We start from the raw sequence: 25,560 nt of genomic DNA on the forward strand, positions 1-25,560 counted from the left end.
AAAAAAAAATAGGCGGGGCCATTCACTGTGGAGGGCTTTCTACTCCCAAGCACAAGTCCCTGCCCAGAGTTGGCACCTCTGCTGGGCGCAGGGATGGTCCCTCCAGGCCTCTGGCCAGAGGTCAGGACCCTGGCTCGTTCCCTCCGGCACACGCCAGACACAATGGAGCTGACCCCTAAGTGGTAGCAGAGTTATAAGTTTCTGAGCTTACGTGGAGATGGCGTTGTGCTTGGGGCCAGAAATGAGGTCTCCGAGTGGTGACAAAAATCTCTCTTTCCATTTTCTTTTGCTCAGTCCATTTGCACAGGTTCAAGGGAGTTGATGGAGGGTCGGGTGAAAGGTGGTGGGAGTTCAGGATTTTCTCTCCCCGCCCCCACCCCGGAGAGCTAAGACATGGGGGTGGTGTGTGTGTGCCTGTGCTAGAGACGGGGCTGGTCCTAGGGGCTGTGTGTGCCCACCCGGGGCAGCCGAAGAGCCACCAGGGAAAGGCCAGATGGAAAGATGGTGGCGAGCACTTCCTGGATGGAGGTGATGGTAAACGTCACTCCCTAAGCCAGACAATGTGATACTTCCCATATCTTCAAGTTTAAGGCCAACTGATGAGCAAGTTCACGGGCAGAGCCAGTCACACACTAAGCCTCACCAGTCCAGTCCCGTCAGCGGAGACAGTGGAATGAGAGGGAGACCTTATGTCTAACGGGCTAAGCAAAGGGCACGCGCTAGCAAATGCGACGAGTCACGGTGAAGGTGGGGAGCCCTTCTGGGAGCTGCAGTGAGAAGCCAAGTCTCTCTCTAAGAGAAGAAGTCATTAGAGGCGCGGAATGAGAGAAGCACGCCCAGGGACCTCCGACCCCGGGATTGCAAGCCCTTGTAAAGAGGATGGAATTAGGAGGCCGCGTTCAGTTCTGAAAACCAAAAAACACAACACACACACACACACACACGCACGTGTGCACACGTACACACACACACACGCACGTGTGCACACGTACACACACACACACACCAGGTTGATGACAGGGAACAAGGAGGAGGACTGAGGACCGGAAGGGGCTTGTCGGTGGGATGCTGACTGCAAGGTGCCCTCTCCTCTTTCCGGAGACATTTTTAGCAAGAATTTATTAACCAAGCGGTTTTCTTGAAAGCTGGAGCAGCAAGTTCTTTTTGCCCCATATTAAGAAACTGATCTGAAATGAAAAAAGGGACATTTTGTCAGTGGGAGGGGAAAAAAAAGGGTTTGCTCTGGGTTGCCTTGTCCCTTAACGGGGTCGTTTCTACTCTGTGTGGCTCTACTGTTCTGCTTGATTGACTAAACTTTTTCAAGGAATGAACTCGAAGGCTTGAAGAAACAACTCCAAGTGATGTAAAAACAAACAAGAAGAAGTCCTCTCTGGTGAAGAGATCAAAGGCTTTCAAAAAAAAAAAAAAACACAAACAAACAAACAAAAACCGCAAACCAGTAGCATCGAGTCCAGGCCTGCCCGGATCCCAGGGGGAACTTGGTCCCACCTGGTCGGCCCCAGCAGCCACAGACTCTGGAAAGAGGAGCGCTCTGCACGTGGCTTTGTGCGCCGGGGAACTTGGCCCATCTTCCTATATTACGCCACCAATAGGACGGCTGGAGAGCACGCCTTCTGCATGCAAATAGCAAGAAGTAGGTCAACCATTTCTTTTCCTCTCTGAGCAAATGTTTTAAACTGTCTCACCTGACAGGAGACAAATTGAATCGCATTTTAAAAGGCTCCAGTGTTATCTTGACACTGGGAAACTTTCACTTGATTTACACTGGGTGACCTTTTTAGTGTGAAAATTGAATATGCTGCATGTGCAAAGTAATTGCTGTCTTATGATTAGAAAATCAGGACATTTCATCATTTTAGCAAAGAATTCAACACCAACACTCCCTTCCTGGCCATGGGGAGTGGGGTTGAGGATCGTCTTGGATGCTTCAGTCGACCACTGATAAGATTTAGGAATCCAATCATTCGGTCTGGTTTTTAAAAGGAAAAAAACAAAGGTTCTGCTGATGGAATGGGGGCAGTAAAGAAGCTTTTAGCAATTTTCTCTGATTGCTTAGTGGATGACTGCAATACAGCAGCAGCAGCAGCAGCAGCAGCGATGTACTGAAATTACTCTGAATTCAAAAATGTAAGTATTTTTGGCTAGGTCACAAAGACATTGCTTTAGGGAAGATGTGGTGTCAGGGGAATGGAGCAGAGGACCTCTCTGAGAAGTCGGGATTTTGCCATGCACACAATGGCACCCTGCCCGTGTGCCTCTCCAGGGATGCAGAGAGCGATGGAGAAGAGAGACAGGCGTGACAGGGCTTCTGAATCCGGGGCCCACGGCTCTCAGCACGGCTTTCTCTGCTCAACCCACCCTACTTAGCAGGGCGCATGGCTTCCGAAGGCCATCGTCAGCATCCTTGGAGATTTGGTCTCGAAGGTGCCAGTTGGGGGTACGGGGCTTCTACCAGAGGGAAAGAAGTTTCTGTCTTCCATACGCAGTTGTCTTCTTTGTGCTTCACTGATAAGAGGTAGAGCGGGCATTTCACATTAAGTGCCCGGATTGTGGTCTTATTGGAATGACTGTTTGGCCTTGGCATCAGTCCAACTGAAATCAGTCCGAATGTAGCCCTCGACAACTCTAGGAAGGGCTCTCTCTCTCTATCTGGGGTGAGACCACTTTTGGGCTTGTTTCTGGTTTGGATGTTTGGTCACCCACGGTGAGGCCCAAACAGAAGTAGTTCAGTCACTATCTACTTAGCTAAAAACTCATCTGGTCACTGACGAAGAGCATCAGAAAAAAAAAAATGTCAGCATCGTTTAATAAAAGTCGGTTGGGGCTCGGGTGTTGACAGCTTAAGAGGAGTAGACAAATGCCTTCTTCGCTTGGTCCTTTGAGAGGAGCCACTGAGCTCAGAACACACCCTGCCAAGGCACAAAGTGACGGGGCCATCTAACCTACAAGAAGCAAAAACGATGGTACGTCTGCAAGATTCGTGCCCTCGCACGCTAATGAAAGACAAGCGACTGACCTCTGGCAAAGAGTCTGCGAACCCCTAGCCCGGAGCGCCTGTGCTGGAAGCACGTGACCTCATGGAAGGGTGATGAGATGGCGAATGTCTCTAGAGCAACAAGGACAGATGGGTCCCCTGTGCCAAGGGATATAGCAAGAGGAAGGAGAGACCACAGGGGGCCTGTGGGTGCACGGCTCTCCGCGAGCGAGTCAGACGTGGTCCGAGCTGTGCCCTGACAGCTGCCTGGTCGCCCTGCCAACTGATACTTGTTCCTGGGCCTTCGATGGTTCCGTGAGCATCTAGTGAATTATAAAATTGAAAAGATTATCGGTTTGGAAACCGGAACAAATCTCTAACGAAATGAAGGACCCAAAGGCATTTGATTATTGAACACATAAAAGGAAGTATATTTAAAAAAAATTGGTCAAACTGTCCTGTTAGTTATCATTTTAAAGGAATTTACAGGGCTGTTATAGATTATCCTTTTGGAGTAATTCAGTTTATAGCAAATGCCTAAACTGGTTTCTTCATTGCACAGTATTTTCTCTTAAAATGGGTGCTTTAAAACAATTACATACAGATTAAAAATCCTCATTTCTTTGCTTAATTAAAACGTTAATACTCTTAGACAACACAGATCTGAAGTGGTGAAACCAGCAATTCCCCCTCCCACCTTACAACAAATTAAATTGAGACAAAATTACAAACACATTTCACTACATGATTATTATTAATAAAAATCAGTTTCTTTTTTTTTATAAAGTTGCCCGAAATGCAAGGGATGTGCATAGGTTTACAACTTAGTCATAATAGCATTTTATTCTTATTCCCCTGGGTGTGCCCCGTGAACGGAATGTACTTTGCTGTAGATTACAGATTGCTTTGTCCAGCACAGACACACCGACAGCATAAACGCTCGCGACTGTCCACATGCATTAAGAGTCGAGACCCAACTTCAAATCTCTAAAAGGTTTACAGGGTGCTTCAAAGAGACAGTATCACATTATCTGGATGTTACATAAAGGACTTTAAAAAAAAGTACTATTCTAAAAAAAAAAGAGAGAGAGAAAAAAAGGCCTTTAAAAATTTATGACGGTTTTGTAATCACTAGACTAATTATTTCAAATAAATAAAGGAAAGAAAGATATTCCAATCCATAAAATCAGACTCTAAAAAGAATGTAGTGTTCCACCCCCAGTCAAGGTAACAGAATCATTGTTTATTATTATTAAAATAGATTATAGAAAGCAGCATCTATTTTTGTGCAGTTTTTAGGGGCCTTGGAAATAAAAAGCTATGATTTCCAAAAATATAACATTCCAAAGGATTGAATAATACATACATTTAAAGATACATTTTATTAAAGTTTTAGGAGAACTGATTAAAAAAGATACTGTCTCTTTAAATTAGTGTGTAATTGTTTTTTCTCCTCCTATCTATTCGGACATGACAATAATTATAAATGTAGGTCACACTACAACTAGGTAGTCTCTAGGGACCACGACCTGCTGACACAAGGCCGATAACAAAGAGGCTTTTCCATGAATGAGGTGGCTCCCAGCTATGCTCAGATATCTGGGGGGAGGCCTAATAGACCCAGGAGACAGGGACCCACTGCGGGGCTGTGCACACGAGCTCGACGGCTTCCTCCAGATGTCTGATTGTCTCATCAATCTCATTGTTGATAATTGTGAGATCGAAGTAGTGGGCATACGTTCTCTGCAAGATGTCAGACTCCTTTTGCAGACGCTGAAGAGATTCGTCCTACATGGCGGCGGGGTGGAGGTGGCGGGGGGTTGGGGAGGGGAGAGCAAAGAGAAGAGAGGAGTCAGTGGGATGCTTTCTCTTTTCGCCTGTCTGCTCACCGCAGGTCAGGAGCAGTGGAGGCCAAACCCCGACGTGCCGCGTTTGGGCACGGGGCCGAGCCTGCTGCTCCCCCACAGAGGAGACGGCAGGGTCGCAGGGCTCCTGTGGGCAACTGTGACCACGCCGCGGGCAACAGGGCGCCCTGCAGCAAACAGCGTCAGACACTCTGCAGCAAACGACACCCCAGCCTGGCCTGGGAGTGCCTGTCCTCAGTCACTTGGAGGAGGGTCACGTGAGGTGTGGTTCCCCGCTGGCTACTGTTATCTAAGCGGCCCTTGCCTCATTTCTCTAACCCAGGCCTGCAGGGAGCCACCCTCCCCCTTGCCAGGACAGCTCTGGGGGACAAGGCCAGAGTTTTTCAGCCCCCACTCCTCCATCCTGTCCTCAAAACTCACTGGAGCCATGCCTTGGGGCTCCTGCCTTTAGACAGCGAATGAAGTGTTATTTCCTTTTCTGCTTAGTCGTTCAACATGTTCCAGGAATTCAATTACACTGAATGGCCCTCACTCAAGAGGAACGGAGGAAGCCAGAGGAAAAAGCTTTTTGGATGCCACAAATAATGGAGGGAATAAGGCCATTTCCCACATATCGCGGCCAGCCTGAACTGCTCTGCGTCGGAAGTGGCCAAACGTCACTGCTCATAGGTAGGAGAAGCTCTGACCTCTAGGGAGCTTGGCCGCAGTGAAGGATGCTCCCTCGGTCACAGCTCGCTACAGATCCTGAGAACTGTCACAGAGTGAGCCAATGGCAAGAGGGAACGCAGGGTCCCGAACGGGGCCCACGAGCAGAGCTTTCACTGCAGGATGGCTGGCCTTTCAAGACGGGGACCTCCTAAGGACCGCCAGAAAGAAATCTGCCTCTTAAACCTTCACAGGTCAAGTTCATTATGCTGAACTCCCAAATGACCAGTTCAAATTTGAAACTAGGGAACTCAGTCAAATTTAGCATCCTCTCATCCGCCAATCACCAGGTAGGTGAACTACTGGCCCGAGTCTTCCACATGTACAGACATAATGAAACACCTGTTTATTTGATTATCATCTCTTTCTCCCTCACTAGGGTTGTCTTGTGTGTCTGACATAGCTCACCCCAGCACTGGGTATATTGCTTTGCTCACAGTAAGTGCATAATTAATGTTCTGGAAAGAACAAGCACTTGGCTGACTGAGACTGGGCATCAGCGGGTTTTATGAGTGTCACATCCATAATCAAGGCACAGGGCAGATCTCTGGAAAGCGGACCAGCGGCGAGATGCAGACATGCTGGGTTCTATCCGGGTGCTGCCTAGGGGATGGGCAGACAGCAGAGCAGGTGGGAACCAGATGTTTCCTAGGAGGATGATTTGAAATAGGAACGTCCTACTTGTTGTGTTGGGGTCTACATGAATTCCAGAGCAGGACATGGACTGCTGGGAGGCTAAGTGTTAACTGCTACGGTGCAGATATGACCTCAGTCAATAATCACCTTCTCAGGTCCTATCAACGCAGGTTCCACTTGCACCTACAGAAACCATGGTATTTTCACCTTGGCTTGACTTTACAATAAACGCAATGTAAAACCCCATCTTAGGAAACACACATTCACCCCTGCCAGTATGAGGAGGACCAGTTTCTACAATGTCACCGTCTGCACTGGGGGGTTCTATTGGCATATTGAGTCCTGTGCTTCAAAAACCACTGGCAGAGGTTACAATTTGCTCCGAAAGCCAGGCCGAGGAAAACATTCAAGAAAATGTGTGGCTGGAAGCATCACACTTATAATGTAGTGCTCTTTAAAAAAAATAAAGTTCCCTTTTAAGGATCTTTTAAGATGAAGCTATATTTGTCAGTTTCTTCCTCAACAACAGCTTGTCTGCGGGCTTGACTCACACGTGAACAGGGTTTAAGGCAGTGACAACAAAATATCTTTATTCTACCAGCAAAAGCAAGATCTGTGGGAACAAAATGTCTACATTCTAAATCTATTAATGAGACAAGGCGTCATCACCTGCTAGCCGGTACTTACAGGCAATTTTCTGCACCATTTTGGCAGCTATGGAAAATTAGTAAAAGGGCAGGAAACAGGCAAAACAAAAACAAAAACAAAGCAAAGATGATAATTCAAGAAAAACACATGGCAACCCAAAGGATAAAAGCTAACCACACTGTGAGGTTTCAAACATGCTTGCGTATTCAATAAGAGGGGAAAGGAGACTTGTACAAAGGAATATACCTGTTGCAAATGAAATGACAAAACAAACAAACAAACAAACAATGACTGAACACATGAATAGCACAGGTAAATCTGAATCTTTCCTCTTCCTTAAAGGTACATAAAATAAAAAGGTCCGAGTCTCCATTTTGCCGAGTTTAGGCCAGTGTTTACGGGACACAGCCACGAGTCCTTTTGATTTCTAGAACACGCAAAAGTAATGGTGCTCGTGGTAACTTTGTACAGCAGTCTCCTCTTAACTCTAACTGCAGAACTCATAGCAGGTGGGCACCGCTCCACTTACCACATCCAAGATAATCCCCCTTCTTATCTTCCCAGTGACAGAAAGCCTTCTAAGAGGGCTTGGCATGAGCCAGCCCAGCCAACTCTCACAGGCACCTTCTGGGTGGCTCTGCTGGCTTGAGTTGGCTTGGGGGCTGGACATCATTTCTAGGTTTGCTAAGCTCCAGGGGTCTGGACAGAAATCCTACATGGGTCTCACCCCAGGGACTACCTAGGGGGAACCTGGGTAGACCAGCCAAGGCAAAGCAGGCCTTTGTTTAGAGCTGGCTGCGGGAGCTGCTACCACCTTAGCGCAATCCCCATCTGGGAAGGGTGTAGGCTGCAAGCCCTGGAAAGCACGGGATGCCTGGGGAGCCTTGTTCTGGGGGTGGAGGAGAGGTTAACCCTAGTGATAAGCCCACAGGCTGCTGGGTTTGACCAGAGCAGACTTTGGCTGCAAATGCACACTGACTGACACACGCCGGGCTATGAGAGATGTCAGGAAGACCGGAATCTTGTCTGGTATGATGCTCATGTGCTTACATCGCCTGATTCCTAAACTGAAAGGGGACCTCGCGCTTGGGCAATCTCAGGGCTCAGCATCGATACCAAAACACAGCCTCGTGTAGTTGTCTTAAGGACGGGGGCTTTGGCTCTGAATGCAAAACACACAGGGAGCCTTACGAGGGGCATGCGTACTTGGGGCAACACAGGTGAATTCTTACCTCATTTAAACCTGGAGTAATAGTAGGTGCGGCAATAAAAACAACAAAGGGAGCAAACTCTGCAGTTCTCAGGACCTTCAGTGCCTGTGTGAACAAACAAAGCCCAGAACAGTTGAGGCTTAAAAGAAACAGCATCTAATGCAACTTTCAGATGAGTCTATCCAAAAATTGACATAACTAAAAACTGCAAGCCCTTGGTTCAAAATTTTGGTATTATTACATTGACCAACTTCATACACATTTACTCCTTTTCTTCTAAAGGATGGACAATAGCTACCAGAAAAGTTGACAAACTGGACACTTTTCTTATGAATCAATCTGATCAGATTTCTTTATAATAGCTGACACTCTTTTGGTTAATGTTCATTTAAACGTGCCTATTGGTGGAGTCCGAATTGTGATGGGTGGGAAGAGCACTTTGGAGGAGACTTGGACCTGCAGGCTGGCTTCACACTGATCTGGAGCCCACCTCATCACATTTTGAATTTCCAGTCACTAATCAAGGGGCACAAAATGCAGCCACTGTAGCCATGTGTGCCGTGTTCACACTTCTACAAGGCCTCTGGAGGTGCCCTGTGGCACTCACAGGGACAGGGACCTTGCCCATGGCTGGAGCCGGGAGCCCTGGGCTTTTTGTCTTAATCCTGCCACGACAGATGCTGTGTGCTGGGGGTAATGTGTAGGCCCGGAGGAAAATGCTGCACTCCAGGGAGGCGGCCTCTGAGGCCAGGTCAGCTCCCTTCCAAGGCATCGTGCACCTCTAAGTGTGCAGGTTCCCAGTGTGGAGACGTCCTGCGAAGCTGTGATCAGAAGCTGCAGGAGCTGATTCTGCTACGGGATTCCTGCTTCAGCTTCTCCCATGACACTCTCGGGGGGTACAAACTGCCTGCCAAGGAACAAACCTAGTACACACAGGTACCCACTTCACAAGCAACTGACATGGAATTAATTCACATGTGCTGAGAGTAAATTTCTTGCTGTCCTTCACCCAAAAGTATAACGTGTCTATTCTATTGCCCTACAGTTTGCTTCCAAAAGGGTCTTTGTGTTTGTTTGGCTTTGCCCTGTTCCTATTACCCCACCTTCTGTTTGGTTTATGGGACTAGCAATTAGATGGTTCTTGGCCTCCAATTTTGCTGATCCAAACTCCACCCTTCTCCTGGAATCTTTTTGGAATGCCAATCCTGTCAATCCCCTGCTCAAAATCCTTCCGTGGCTCCCTCTGGGACCAGGGATAAAACACATGCTTCCTTAGCATGAATGTCAAGTCTTTTCCTCACAAGCTGGTCCAGGCTTAAGCTCTCCACCTCCCCCTGCCCCCTCTCCTCTGGGGATGGGCCTTTACAGTTCCAGACAGGGCTGGGCCAGATGCTGTCATGTTTCCTGGCCTTTTCTCTTCCTCCTCCCTCTGCCTGGGCATCCCCTCATCCTTTCTTCTCTTCCCCCACCCCCCTCCCTTTGGCTTGGCTGAGTGGTCCTTCTGAACTCAGTCCTGTGTGCTGTGGACGTTCCCATCCCCCGGAAGCACAAGTCCCCAGGGACAAGCAGGTGTATCTTGGTCAGCTGTCTTCCTTATGCCCGGTATGGCACTCAGCACAAACTGCCTTTAAGGTCAGCTGAAAATGTCAAAACCGTACATCTCATTTGCACAACGCTGATGTTGCCTTCTGAGGCTGGTTCAACTACAGCACTCCGGTCTCTTGGTTGAAGCAAACCCCACGACCTCGTGGAGCACGCAGACATACAAGAGACAAATTTGCTATCAAAGATTCTGCCTTTCTTTTTTAGTGCAAGGCTCGCTCTCACCAGGGTTCTATTTCTGAACTGCAGTCACATGGTTGTGTTCCGGTAGCTTAAGGGAACCTAGCACATGGCACATTGTTTTATTCATCAAGGTTCTGCCATCATTAAAGTCACAGGCTCATAGTCCCTCATAAGAAAGCTCTTCAGGCTTGTATACGTTTACTTTTGAAAGAGGTAACCCACAATTTCCTTGCCAGTCTTTTTGTGATTGAGGACTTTAGCAGGCAACAGACACCATGGCAAAGCCCATGTATAGCTCAACTGAACTGAACAAGGATCTTTACTTAGAAATGACCTTTTTGTCAATAGCATCTTGAGCCTGTTTTCCCTCCTTCCTGTGCTCATAAATCAGGTGAATACAGCATCATCAGTTGAGACATAAGGTTTTCTCATCACCCCCACCCCATCACGCACACACACCTACCCACAGCCAGCTTGTGAGCAACTGAGACAGGAAAAAAAAATCCTATTTGCTTCTATCCCTTAAGCTTCTATCCGAGTGCCAGATGGAAGTCCACACAGCCTGCATGCTGAACAGAACCCACAGATGAAGTAGAGAATGACAGCCCAGGCATGAAAGGGTTTTTTCCTCTGCTTGGTGACCCAGCCTGCTAGCTACTCAGTCCTTTGGATGCTTTCTGTTCTAGCCTGTTAGTCTGTGACAGCATCAAGAAACAAACTCCTTGGAAAACAGCACTTAAGTTCCCTGTGCGTTGTGCACCTTGGTGCTGCATTCACACCCTTAGTCTATATATATAAACACATGAAGGTGGCTCTGCATTTACTGCAAAAAACCATCAGTGAAGATCATGTTCATCACTTTGCCAAATGCCTCTGTGTCTAAGAGTCAGGTTCTGGCTCTAGATTCCCCCTTTTCTGCCCTGGTTGTCAGGAAGGTTGGACCCAAACTTAATGTTTATCACAGCAATAACAGTAGCCCCCCATGGTTCGATTATTGGCTTTCTCCTCCTTTTCATGGCTTTGCTTTTCTACTTCCCTGCTATATTACTGTTATTTTCCAACATTCTAAGATGCCTCAAATTCTGGCTGAGATGTTCTTGTCTGGTAGGTTTCCACCATCAGCAGAGTCATGACACATTTTTCACTTGTTCTCTAAGGTCTCCATCCCCATACTCTGCTCTCCTGTGGGCCTCAAGTGGGGGCCATTCTTGCTGCAGTCTCAGCGTGGCCGAGGATGACGGTCACTTTGGGGGACAGGAAATGGAACTGTTCACAAGGATTCCCCTTCCTCAAGTAGCCTAAACAGGAACTCTAAATGCTCTTCCTCTCTGACTTCACGTGATGGACAAACTTGTTAAATCGACGGGCAAACATCTCTCTCACCCTGGAGTGCTTCAGACATACTCGCACACGCATGCGCGCACACACACACACACACACACACAGTCTAGAAAGATCACTGAAACATGTTGGATTCAAAAAGCCAAACTAATATTCACTTAACATCTAAAATTAATTCTTTAGTTCTCTTTCCTGGAGAGAAGTTGATCTTGTGGCTCATCCATGGCCAATAATTAATCTCAGGAATAAAATCTCATTTGACCCAGGGGTCTAAGATGCAGCGATCTACAACACTGACCTGGTTTGAGTCACTCTGCACAAAGATCCAGGGGTTTAAGGCAGAGCTCAGTGATCCTAGAACCAATCTTAAGAGAGCCAAGCGATTTAACAAAGGAGGCCCAGGCTTAGAACGTGGCTCTTGGACAGATTGTACAGATTTCTAACAAGGCTGGAAGCTACCGCTACATGATGGCCTTTCTCTCTTTGGCCAAAAATCAAAGCACAAATACTCGGCTATGGGTCATTTTAGATGTTCAAAATGGATAAATCAGAATAAAGTTAAAATCTAAAACTGTCACATTCAGCTGTGATTACACACTACAGCTAGGACAGTTTCAGCTGAGCCACAGCTCTGCTTCCCTGAGAGATAGGTTCTATTGTTCTCAGGCTTGCGTGCCTCCTAGGTTTTTCTCAGGGTTCTCAACGTTACAAATTAGTATTTAAATTGTACCACTACATACAAGGTAGACCATCTTGATGATCCCAAGAGTTACCTCTTCTAGGATGGTTCAGTAAAAGGAGGTTGGGGTCGATTGTAAAAAAGCAAGATAAAGAAACCAAAATAGTTCAAGTTCAAACTTCACTTTTAACTGGCTATAAAACATTGGTCGAGCCACTATTACATTAAGCCTTAGCTTCTTCATGGACAAATGTAGATACTGATCTCTATCTTGCAGCATTATAAAGACCAGGCAAGGAGTAATAATGCTTGGTAAAATACAAAGCATTGTAAGAACAAAATCTATGATTATTTTAAAGGAAGCCAGGTTAACTGAATTTTTCTATTTAATGTCTTTACAATGCTCTTCTAGGTTTAAAATTGGACCACAAAACCCTAGCTTACAGTATTGTTAGACGTGTGCTCGATTTAGTTTTGATTGCCTAAAATAAGTTAAGATGGCACAGTGTTAGGCCTGCACTAAGCGAGCTGAACAGCAGAGTTAGGTGAACTTTCTGTGATTCCCATGTGGTGAAAGTGGCTCTGACAGTGGTAGAAGTGAGAGGATTTAAGAGAAAAAGTCACAAGGCACTTCTTTTAGGGGCAGTTTTGGATGTATATTAAGGTAAGAGTTTCATCCTCACCGGCTCGTCTTCTTAATTGTATTCTGAGCTCCTGACACAGGGCTTGGCGCGTAATCAGTGCTTAATAAAAGTTCATCAAATCGAATTGTCCATGAGATACAGTAGAGGGGTTCATCTAACAAGCCGGGGCAGGAAAGGGTGTGGAGGAAAAGGTCATATGGAGAAAGGCTTCCTAGGACAACGGGGCTCTCTGCCTGAAAGCAAGTTGTTCCCAGCCACGGGCATCCTGAAGGCAGGACGACATCCTGGGCCAGCTGGGGAGAGCGGGCTGGGGTCAGAGAAGCCCGAGGGTGAAGCCCAATCAGCACTCATGTGGGCCATCCGAATGGTGTGGCTGCAAGCAACAGCCTAAGATCACGCCTGCGCGTTAGGCCAGACTGGGCACGAGAGTCTGGGACCAGGGTGGTCAACCAGCCCAACGAGAGGAGCAGGCCTTGGCCATCCCTACCCGCTGCTGGCCCAAAGCGGCTCAGGCAGACACCAGGATGCCTATGGCCTGGGCTCAGGGGCAGTGGACCTGAGAGATCACAGTTCTGAGAGGTGGGGACACAAGAAGCGAGAGAGAAGAGTGCAGGTGAGCTCATCCAGCAACCAGGGGAGCAGGGGAGGTGTTCCCAGCCGGGGCAAGAGGGTGCTGTGGGCCCGAGCGCAATGGGGAAAATAACTGCTGTGGATGTCCTGATGAGGCTGAGAGAAGGAGCTCTCGCTCAGCAGTGCAGAGCAATGCATGGCTGTGCAAGGGCAAGGAGACAGGGACAGCTGGGCGCCATGAGTGGAGCGGCAGCGGCAGTAGCAGTGGTGGCGGTGGCGGTGGCGGTGGCGGCAGCAGCAGCAGCAGCAGGTAAGGCGGAAAGCCCTCAGAAGTGGATTTAGGTAATGCAGAGGGGGACTGAAGAGCCCTGCAGCCAGCATACTGCTAGAGACATTACTACCAGCAGAAAACGACGTTCAGGTGAAGACCAGTGTGGAACCCAAGGAGAGGATGTCGAAGACCAGGACCAGGATTGAGACTTTGCCTCTAGCCACCCCTGGCCAGAAGATTTTTCCAATCCCTAGTAAGGAGGGATTAGTAGTTAAACAAAAATCAATCCGTGTTACACATCATATATTTAGTTCTATATAGGTCCATGTTAATTCAGTTAACTATTGTGTTCGCCCTACTACTGCTTTCCTCCCTAACCCCTTCACCAGATCCTTGGTAGTTTCCCAAAGTTCCAAGTTCAAGAACCCCATCAAGCCTTGTAAAATGGAAATGGGTGAACCTACTTGGCCTTGAGTCAGGATCTTGAAGCCCAGAAACTGAGGCCCAGGTCACATAGACCTCAGGTCACACAGACTCTGGCCATGCAGGTTCTGTCCTCAATTTGGGGATGGCTAGGGGACCAAGTCTCACACAGTGGCCCTTGAACAGGGATTTTTCCCTGCCTGGGACAGCCAGGGAAGCCTCCTGATGAAACAGAGCCTGCTCGAAGGGAGCAGGTGTACTATTTCAGCGAGTGGTTGGCGGACTGACGCTAAATGCTAAGGGATTTGCAGTAGAGATCAGTCTTAGAGATGGCAGACCTGGAGTCACCAGCGCACCCCCAGCCTCTCCTGTAACCTCCCCTGAGGTCTCAAACTCCCAGACCCTTCCTACTGTGCTTTAAGTCCAACTTCTATTTGGTTTGGTGCTCAGAGATGAAAAAAACAGATTGCCAGCATTTTTGATGTAAAGCCTTCAGCTTTCTCTTTTTCAAGTTTAACAAATTCCTATTGCTTCTTGCATAAGACTTGTCTACAAATCTTTTGCTCATCTCTGCATCTGGCTCTCCTTTTTGAACTCCCTCCAAGTCTTCCATCTCTCTCCTAGTTTTAGCTCAGGGTCAGGCACCGTCCTCAGGCAAGGGGATGGCAGAGGGTGACAGCCACCATGGGCCTCCATTCCTGCTCCATCTGGCACCTGGGCTCACTCATGCTTGCCTTCATAAAGCCAGTGCTGTGTTTCAGACCCAGGCCCCAGGGTCAGTTTCTCATTGGCGATTAACATAAGAAGCTGGCAGAGGCTCTGATGGTCCAGCACAAGCTTTACCAAGAGAGGAAAGGTGGCTGGTAGGATAACAAAGTGCCAGAGTCTCATCCGGAGGTCAGATGATGGCAGCATTTCTGGTGGGCACAGACCCATTCCGGAACGTTACTGAGCTTCTGAGTATAATGAACTTCCTAAAAGAATAATCTCTGCCTCTTAAATAGATGGTATGTATACTGAGTCCATGGTTAGTCAGTTTGCATTCTAGACTCTTAACCCATGATGCCTTCATTACTGACACTTTCCTGTTGTTTATGAAATCATTATGCAACCCATAACTTTCTGATGGCATTTCTGATGTCAGAACCTGAGCTTATTGGCATGCACGCTGTATGGCGGGGGACCAGGGTGACAAGGTATTACCTGAGGCTCCACGTCCAGTATTGCAATCAGTCCCTGCTCATGGATCTTCCGGATGGTCTCCAGTTTTGTCCCATACATTGCATCCTCGTGGCTGCCATACTCCAAGTACTCATTATTAGAGATGTCTTGCATCATTTGGTCATGAGATACAAAGTAATAATTCTTTCCATTTTCTTCATCTTTCTTTGGAGGTCTGGTTGTATCTGCAAAGTTGCATGTCATGAGAGGTTTAAAAGGCTGAGTTGATGAGCTTATGCTCCCAATGGACCTACACAAACTGTCTCTTCCTAAAAGCCGTGGACTCTTTAGTGTCCGTCTCGTATCCTTTCTGACCTCACCATTAGTATCTTTCTAGAACTAAGTTCTAAAAACTGTATTTATTTGTGTACATCAGCCAACAATCAGTTGTTTGGTTTGCTGAATCTTTCAGTATTGATAGAGGAGGCATATTTCATCCCTTCATGGGCCACCACTGGACAAAGACATGAAGTGACTCAACAGCAATATAATTCACTGCATGCCTTAATGCAGTTGGGTCTTAAGCAGAACAAAAACAAGAATGAAAAAGAAAGACTGGAAAACAGCATATGGCTATTTAAATTTAAATAAGCTATCATTAAATAACGTTAAAATTTTGCCCTCGGTCTCACTAGCAATATTGTAACGGTACAGCCACATACAGCTAATGGCTACTTTATTGGATAGTGCAGCTATCGAAAGCTATCATTGTCACTGCAAGTTCTATTGGATAGTGCTGGTCTTATAGCATCTTGTAAAAGAATGTTAGAATATAGCAAAAAAGCAAATGATATTGAAAACCCAATGACCTTAGCTAGATGTAGCAGCACTTATTATGGAAGACCTAAACCAACAGAGAGTGGGCCAAATATGGCCCACTGTCGGTCTTTGTTAATAAAGTTTTATTGGGACACAGCCATAGAGATTTGTTTACATGGTATCTATGACTGCTTTCCTGCTACAAGGGCAGGGCTGAGTAGCTGTGATGGAGCCCATATGGCCTTCAAAGCCTCAAATGTTTTTTCTCTGGTCCTTTATAGGAAAAATTTGCTGACCTCTGACCTATACAAATATATACTGAAGAATATGCCAATAAGTCCTAGCTCTGTGGGATCCTGATATGACCACTGTCTTCCAAAACACATTCCTCTTTCCCTTCCCCCAAACCTCTGTCTCATCTCCCTATCTTCCTCTCTTCCCATTTCCTTCCTCTCTTCTTACTTGCTTTCTTCTTCTTTTGCGCAAGGATACATTTACGTGATTCTTTTCTGTGCCCATGAGCCCAAACCAGTGGGAAATTCCCCCTTTCCTGCTAACCATTAGGAATGCCATGTGCTCATGGCCACCAAAATGTGGCCATTTTAAAGAGGAACTCTTTCTTGGGGCACATCAGAAGCTGCAGAAATGGCAGACTATATTGATGGGCTATCTGTAATCAGCTCAGGAGTTCAACATGTTACATACACATCTGTGACCAAATACCTTCAAGAGCAGACACGACTGACATCATCAAAAGTACGTTTTCAAACCAAGCTAGTTAACTGGTCACTTAATAACAGAAGGTCAATTGTTAGTGATCAAGAAGAAACTGAATGTTAGCCATGTTTGCTGTAGTCATGATCCAGACATAAGGAGAATTCAAAGACATTTTTTTTCTTCTTCTTCTTTCTTTTTTTTTTTTTGACAGGCAGAGTGGACAGTGAGAGAGAGAGCCAGAGAGAAAGGTCTTCCTTTTGCCGTTGGTTCACCCTCCAATGGCTGCCACGGCTGGTGCGATGCGGCCTGCGCACCACGCTGATCCGAAGGCAGGAGCCAGGTACTCCTCCTGGTCTCCCATGGGGTGCAGGGCCCAAGCACTTGGGCCATCCTCCACTGCCTTCCCTGGCCACAGCAGAGAGCTGGCCTGGAAGAGGGGCAACCGGGACAGAATCCGGCGCCCCGACTGGGACTAGAATCCGGTGTGCCGGCGCCTCTAGGTGGAGGATTAGCCTATTGAGCCACGGCGCCGGCCTCAAAGACATTTCAAAGTGTCTTACTAGAAAATGCCAGTAGCATTAATGGAAATGAAATTTGATAAACTTCTTTTCCTGTGTAAATTAGACAGGGTTCGGAATGAGGGTGGTCTTATGAAGGCATTTGAAAGCCCTACAGGATGGAGCCAATCTTGACATTTTTTCCTACTGCTCTTTAAAATCATCTCCTTTAGCTTTTCCCACCTAAACAAAACTCTACTTGCTAGAAAGCTTTTGTAATTGAAATTTTAAACTTTAGAATCATGATGGTAACAATAAATGACAGTGGCAAGATGGCTACTCCTTATCCACCATCTGCTAAGTGTTTCATACACATGGTCCTGAATCCTCCTTGTAATCCTGGTAATAACTTCATTTTACAGTTAAGGAAGCATGCAAGAGATAGAAAATAAGAGTAATGGACAATTTTACAGAGTTGAAATTTCTTAGAGGAAACAATTAAAAGCACACTGACTAGGTTTTAACAGTGGTTAAGAACCCAACAACTTAGAAACTGATTAGGGGAAAGATTGTCATATCAGAGAGAACTATACAACTGTTAAAACTTTCTGAAGAATAATTCATATAAATAATGGTTATGACATACTATTGGAAAAATCAGGTTATAAATAGAGTGGATGAGTCTCATGTTATTCAAGAAACACAAATGGGGCCAGTGCTGTGGTGCAGCGGGTTAAAGTCCTGGCCTGAAGTGCCAGTATCCCATATGGGTGCCAGTTCTAGTCCCAGCTGCTCCTCTTCTGATCCAGCTCTCTGCTATGGCTTGGGAAAGCAGTAGAAAATGGCCCAAGTCCTTGGGCCCCTGCACCCGTGTGGGAGACCAGGAAGAAGCTCCTGGCTCCTAGTTTCGGATTGGCACAGCTCTGGCCATTTCGGCCATCTGGGGAGTGAACCAGCGGATTGAAGACCTCTCTTTCTGTCTCTACCTTTCTCTGTAACTCTGTATTTCAAATAAATAAAAATAAATCTTTAAAAAAAACACAAACAAAATACATGTGCACACATATACACTAGGAGGGTATACAACAAAATATGTATAGCAATTATTATTTGGAAAGTGGTGTTGGGATTATTGTTAACTCATTTTCTTCCGTGTTCTTTTTTGGATTTTATGAATTTCCTATAATGAACAGTTATTACTAAAGTAACCAGAAAAAATATGTAAAAAAGTGATAGACAAAATCTAATTAAAGAGACTGTGAGACATTGCTTACGTGGAATAGGGTACGCAAACCGGTCTGGGTGCTTTGTGATGAGGGTGTTTTTTATGTGTCTTCTCCCAACACCATGTGCACCTGTGTCATTTAAAAAAAAAGAATGTTAAAATTGATAATTGTTAATGATGCTCTCAAGATGTTTTGAAGGGGAGAATAAGCAAGTTACTTGTATAGTCAAACTTACCTAGTAAGACTAGTGTTTTCCTTTTAAATGCTGGCAGTTTTACTACTTCTTCATATGTGACAAGATCTAATTGATCAAACACTAAAATATAAAGATTTGGAAGAAAGGTAAATTTATAGAATTAATAGGTCATAACTATAATTTTCTGGCAAAATTAATTTATATTAAAACCATGTCTTAAAAATATGAATCCAACTTCTGATATATGGCTTACATGTAATTAAGTCATATAGCCTTGAGGGGAGAACATTCTATTTTTAAGCCCATGAAAATGCATTTTATAATTAGGTGCATCCAAAGATACATTGAGTACATGCATAAAAGTCCAATTCTAAAAGATACTGCATATCTTTTCATGCAGTATCCAACAAATCAAATGAATTCATTCAAAAGCACATGCTGTTCATATTTTTACAATTCTAAGAAATCAGCAATACCCAAAAGAAAAAGTCTACAGACAGTGACTGACATGAATAGAGCATGAATGTAACTAAAGTCAACCAAGTGAGGGGCCAGTTAGATCATTTCTAGAGATGAGTAAGAAATGCAGGGCCAACTGGTTTTTAACTTCATGGTTCTTTCTTTCAACAGAGTTGATGAAGGTAGCATGCTTGATTCTTTCAAAGTCAAGTTCTGTAACTATTTCATGAGCTTTTAAATGAGCATCTCATGAGTTCTATTGTAACCCAGATATATATTCGATGGAAAGTCATGGGTATATGAGTAGGGGAACATGCTTCCCGGGTCTGAAACCATGTCTGCTGTGACAAGAGCAGTCTGTGTGCACTCGGGAAGAAAAGAATTGTGAAGCAGAATCTGAGCTTGGACACCTTTGCAAAAGGGGAGTTCTCTAATCAGTACAGATTGAGAAAAGAACTCTAAAAATAGTTTTTATGAAACCCACCTCTTAACAGCACTGTTACAAAAACAATTTCAAGCAACATATGAAACTTTCTTAAGCGGATGGCCATTCCTGTTGAAGTTCAATGTGGTCCAATTCCCACACACATTTGAAAGTTCCCACAAGAAGGCTAATATCATACATTTATGTTTCCTGTAATTTATTTTTTGCATGTTTATACCCAAATGTTGTCAGGTACACACTGAAGTTCCTTTTTTTCTTTAAAGAATAAGCCCTGGCTTTTAGGGGAATTGAGATAAATTCAATAAAATTGATTCCAGAGTGTATCCCAGGAATCTGGGATGCTTCAATGAATCATTAAGAGAAGTGCCTGCTCCCTGAAACTCTATAGCCGAATGATTGTGCCTATCAGCTCAGTCCTTAACCTTTGTGATCTTCCCAGTAGCAAAGAACGTTAAAATGGAAGTAAGATACTCTGGAATGGAATAAATCAGAAACAAATGAAAAACATCATTCTTAATACATATATATGTATAAAAAAGAAATAGTGCGTTGAAATAAAGGTTAGTGCATATTAATGGGTATTGGGGTATTACTTTTCTTTTGATAAATTGATTCCATAAAGGTTGACTGAAAGTCTTTAAGGCATATTCTCTAGCAACAGCTAAATCCAAGAAATGTTTTCTATGTTCAGAATGGGAGACTCGCAAAATTAAAATGAGTATGAGGTTCTCTGTAGTAGAGCTAGCTAGCTGTACTGCAGTGGTAATGGAGGAATGAGAGTTGTACAAATAAAAGCTGGGGTGCTTATGGCATTGCTTTTTGAACCTACTGTCCTCTGAGAGATAGTTTCATCAAGAAAATGCATGCTTATGTAAGAAGAGTACCAACAAGCTGATGTGTTTTAATATATAAAAATAATCAAGCATCTCACAAAGAGCAAGATGATGATGACACAAGCTTTCTGAAAGGCATATACATCCCTCTCCCCCTACAGAGTCCTAACTAATCCTACTGAGTTAAGACCTGTTTTTAAACACGTAAGAATGAGTTAGATATCAACACTGAACACCACAAACAAATGAACAGATAGGTTAAACATGAACATCTGAACCATCAACAAAGTAGCATGATGAGGTTATTCTGGTCTCAATGAAACTGCCACATGGTCATAGGGATGAGAGACAATGAAAAGGGTACTTCCAAATAAGAGATACAAGGAGTATTAGAGCACTTAAGGACTGAATTTTTAAAGGTTTTATGTTGATTGCTGATAAAATAAAAAGGACTTAATAAAAAGAAACTGTCAAAAACACAGAGGCATAGTCATTCAACAGGTTACTTACATGCACAGAGGCCATTGGGAGTGAGACAGCATGAAAAATGTACAGGGGTCATTGAATTATGGCTTTTCATATATTAGTAAAATAAAAGTATAATATGCACAAAATAAACTTTATCATGCAATATTCTAAACACAAGGCAAATAAATCACATTAAGAAACAAACTCATTTTAATAAAAATTCCAATAATATCCTTAATATAAAAGCCAGTGGGTTTTATATAGCAGCATATGCATAGAAATTTTACTTGGGAATAGTTACAAGGAACTCTCTCCAGAGAGTGTAGTGTGGAAGTCTTCTGCTTTTCACTGTGTAGCTTCCTGAACTGCTTGCAATGTCTAATCATGTGTGTCTGTGACTTTTGTTATTTGCTTTTAAAGGCTAACAGGGCAGGGAAGTTATGGGTCAATCTTTATTGCCTGAAGAGTTCATTGTAGTCAAAAAGGAAAAAGAATAGTTTGTTAAGGTCAACAGTACTAATCTATGTTGAGATGTGTGCACAGAAATATAGTATTTTGGGGATTGAACATTAAAAAAACTTGAATTAATGAAGACTTTTTTTTTTTTGAGTTTACATGGGTAACTTGATCTAAAATTGACTTCTGGAAATCCTGGGGCCAAGGAGCATCAGTGTCTCTAGAGGACAGTTCTTTGAGCAGCACGACAAGGCCTTTCCCACCAAATGTATGTAGCTAAAAGTCTTTCATGTGTTGCATACAAACATACCTGTTGTGAACATGACATGGACCATAAGCATACCTATTTCCCAAGGATTCAGAAATACTGCCTGAAACAGTTTGTTCCTATTATCCTGATTTCCTGGTAAGCTACCCAGCATTTCAGATACAGCTTTTAAGCATTCAGGTAAGTACTTGCTAGTTGAATATTTTTCATAAAAAAGCTGTTAGCATTGAATCCTTGTGTCAGTTTGAAAAGCTACCAATATCTTCAAATACTATAGAAACTTCAAACTGCAAAGGGCATGGCATACTGGCAGCACTGGGCCCACGAATATACCTGCAATGGCCAGGCAGCTACTGTGGCTGAATGAAGTGGGTCAGGCACAAGAACACAGAGTGGTGGGGATGGAGGGTGATGAAGAGTTACAACTCACCCCAAGAGGACATCAACAGCTTAGAGTTGCTAAGACGGCAAGTGGGTTCAGTGTGGTCACATTCCCTGCTCATCCAAGGGAAGTGTGAAAGTCAAGATTTTGTGTTAAATAACCTGACTTTCAAATGTGATAACATAAAATTACTTTAAACTATGTGTGTGTGTTGGGGGAACAAAATTTATTCGTGGGTCAAATTAAGATTCTAGGCTGACTTTATGTCAAATGGAGGCTACACTGCACAACCAAAATCTGCTTTAACTATGTATGTGGAATTTTTTGGTGACAGGAATATAAATAATTCTAGTATGATTGCTTCCATTAGTTCTAGATATTGATAAAATGTCCATCCTTAATTTTTATCACAAATATAAATAAGTTTAGAATGTGATAAGATTTGAATCTCGTCAAAAATATGTGATAAGTTCTTAAATATTTGAAGCAAGAAACAAAACATGACCTTTAATTTCCTGGCCACAATGGGAAGAAGAAAGAATATACTATAGTTTACAATCTACTTCTGAAAAAGCCAGAGAAACCCTTCAGAAATATGAGTTCATTTAGTTAGTTCCTGGTGTGAAAGACCATGATATTCCAAAGTTCTCAAAGCATCTGCCTTACCAATGAAAGTCAAAAGAAGTTGTTTCTCAATCGTTCAGAGCACTTCCTTACATGGGCAGTTCCATATACTGGGATGAAAGTTCACCATGGCTAAAAGCAGAATAGCTGATAAAATGCCTGACTTCCCTTCTTGATACCTGGATCTCTCGTGAAGTAAAAGCAGTCACTAAACAAACAGTTCATCTGGGAAGAGTTGGTTCATAAAGTGCAAGAAAACAGGAAGAGACAGTGTCAGAGAGGAATGGCTTGGTCAGGCAGTATATCTCAGGAAGTCCAGGAAAACAGCTGGCCATTTTCTCCTGACCACAGACACTAAAAGAGTTCTCCAGGGATTAACTTGTGGGTGAGGGAACCCTCACAATGATATGCCAACTGGAGAATCACAGATAAGCCTCAACACAAAGTTCTAGACAGAAACTTAAGTGGCTCTACAACGACTCTAACAAGCTCAGATTTTCTTTCACATGCTTCATTCGCGGTGACAAATACTGACATCTCTTAACCATGACAAGGAAGGCTCTGATGGCCTGAAGACCATGGGTCAGAAAAGCACTAAAGATAACAAAAAAGTGATGGCAGTAGGTCCTCTCCCCCTGCCGCCCTGCCCTTCCTGCCTTTTAAGGTTAGATAGGTCAATGATTCGGGATAGGAGGTATAATGTCAAATGATAGAAAAAAATGACAATCCCCTTTAACCTTGACAGACTATGTGTATGAGAGAGATAAGGCCTGAGATAAGGGCCAATGCAAGAGTACTGGGCTTCATTAAATGATACCCATTGGTCGGGCCCAGTGAGGAAAGAACCTTAGATACACTGAATTTTCAAATTAGAGACGATCTGCTTGATTGACTAACCCAATTCCCTCAATTTGACGACCACAGGAGCTAAGTGAGCTGCCCGAGCTGCACAGTTGCTTACGCAGGTGTGCTAACTCCGGCACCTACCTCAGCCTGCTACCTATTAAGTTCACAGGTGCATTTGCAGGACCACTGGGCAGGACCCATTAGGTATCAGAGAATGGGGATAATAGAAGGAGATCAGTGCTGCCCTGCTCATTAAAGAATGGAAAAAGTGAGCCATGAAAAACATTGGCTGCCAGATTGGATGCTGATTCTCTGGCAAAGTTCTTAAAAAAAATTATCAGAGAGAAGAGGAAGAGGAAGAGGAAGAGGAAAGAGAAAGAGAAGAACAAAAGAAGAAGGAGAAGGAGAAGAATGACACCAAGAACAATAACGAGAGAGAGAGGGAGAGAGAGAGAGAGATCCTATCTGCTGGTTCATTCCCCAAATACCTACGATGGCTGGGCTGAGGCCAGAGCCAGGAGCTGGGAATGCCATTCAGCTCTCCCATGTGGGTGGCAGGAACCCAATTATTTGAGCCATTACTGCTGCCTCCCATGGTCTGCATTAGCAGGAAGCTGGAGTCAGAGCTGCAGCCAGGAATTGAACCCAGGCACTCTGATGTGGTTGTTTTAAGCACCAGGCTAAATGCCTCCTCTCTGGAAAAATTCTTAAATGAATGTTTCAACCGAGTCTTTGACAGCATTTAGACAGGTCCAGTTTTTCAATCAATTTGCTTCTTAGTTTTCCTCAGAGCTGAGTTAAAGAATGCTGGGAAATTGAATACTCACGTTTACACGCCCTTCATTAGTAGAGTATAAAAGTAATGATGAACTGACTGCCTTAACCAGTTATTTCTTCACTTTTCTAGGTTTAAAGTAATTCCAGAGCCATTTATATATATATACATATATAATTTAACATTGTTGTAAAAATTACAAGGCAAGCTCATTTATAATACATGTATGTACATAGAGTGTCAACATATCGTCTTGAGAGCCTGTTAGATTGTGTTAGAGAAGCTGACAGAAAGAAAGGCAGCTAAGGAGACCTGGCTGATGTCTTAAGCGACATTCTACTGATACTGCAAGTGCATTTCTTCAAATAGTACTACTTGAGCATTTACAATGAGAGGTGCTACGTTACATCAAGCTAATCTGCTTTCAATGTTTCTTCCCTTTGTAAAACAAACAAAAACAAGCCACTGTGACACTGGTGCTCTGTAGTAGTACAGAATTAGAAAGGATACATTTTATTGGTTCCATAAACCTAATGTGAAGGGAAAGACTCCTCATTTAACAGAATCATTCAGCTGAACCCACGTGGCCACTCGCATTCATTCCACATTCTATAGCATTTCAAAATGTTTACTTTTAAGCTCTGAGAAATGAGCCATTCAGTTTCCAAACAGTCTTCTCCTGGTGAATGTTACTGCATGTTACAACATGCTACAGAGAAAAATGCATTTCATATTGGTAAAAACATTATAGGGCTGAATTGGGAATGCATGATTCACTTGATTGTTTGGGCCACATGTTTTATTTTTGGAGTTATTTCTGAAACCTTGGGAACGACTCCAATGCCAATGTCAGGGCTTTCAATTCCTCAGAAAAAGTTCCTTATAAAAAGAGGCATATTAAGGAGTTACTGAAAATAAGTGAAACCCACTCTTTACATCACCATGCATTTTTCTTAAGTTACATCCTGTGAGTCTTCTGAAACTTGAATTGCTATGAAACATCATGGTTGTTGTTGTTGTTGTTATTGTTTTGGTATTCATTTCAGTTCTTAACCAAACAAATAAACATTTTGATTTAAGTTGAATGCAAGCTTCCATACAGACAAACATATTACGAAGGGAAGCCAAGACAATGTCCTTGGTCTCTCAGCAGCTTGGAAATACCATGAGAGAAAAAGACGAGTCACGGAAACCGATTCAACTAAGTTAGTATTCATATCATTTATGCTCTTTCACATCAACCACTGAACCACTGTTTGGTATAGCTTTCTGGTAACTGTGTAGTTTTGCCCCGAGCTATCTGTCATGGGGCCACGTCCAAGGGCCAGAGAAGACCCAGGAGGGAGGTATCTGATCAAGGACAATCCCAACCAAGGAGGTGAGAATCCTGGTAACTCAGCAAACTCTCAAGACTGCATTTCTTTGAGTTCCAGGGGGCACTATTTCAAAACAGTATTTTTGTCCTGGCGAGTACAGCTTTGCAAAATATCTAGCAAATAGCTAAAACATTAATTGGAGGTAGGGGCTTCTTAAAGGTTTTGCCGGTTGACGAAGGTCTCACAGGGTGGAATATTTTGCAAAGAGAACTCTGAAGACTGAATTGAAATGTTATATC

General features: G+C 44.1%; 1 protein-coding gene across 1 annotated transcript in view; it reads right to left on the minus strand.

Moving 5' to 3' along the window:
- Positions 1–3,394: 3,394 nt before the first annotated feature.
- Positions 3,395–25,560, minus strand: part of CASK (calcium/calmodulin dependent serine protein kinase) — a 368,265-nt gene continuing 346,099 nt past the window's right edge. Inside the window, 5 exon segments of the mRNA XM_070067495.1 lie at positions 3,395–4,783; positions 8,082–8,165; positions 14,977–15,179; positions 18,242–18,322; positions 18,429–18,509. Coding sequence (XP_069923596.1) covers positions 4,607–4,783; positions 8,082–8,165; positions 14,977–15,179; positions 18,242–18,322; positions 18,429–18,509 — 626 coding nt within the window. The 3' untranslated portion in view covers positions 3,395–4,606.

The sequence above is a fragment of the Oryctolagus cuniculus genome, chromosome X (genome assembly GCF_964237555.1).
Source record: "Oryctolagus cuniculus chromosome X, mOryCun1.1, whole genome shotgun sequence".
Lineage (NCBI taxonomy): Eukaryota > Metazoa > Chordata > Mammalia > Lagomorpha > Leporidae > Oryctolagus > Oryctolagus cuniculus.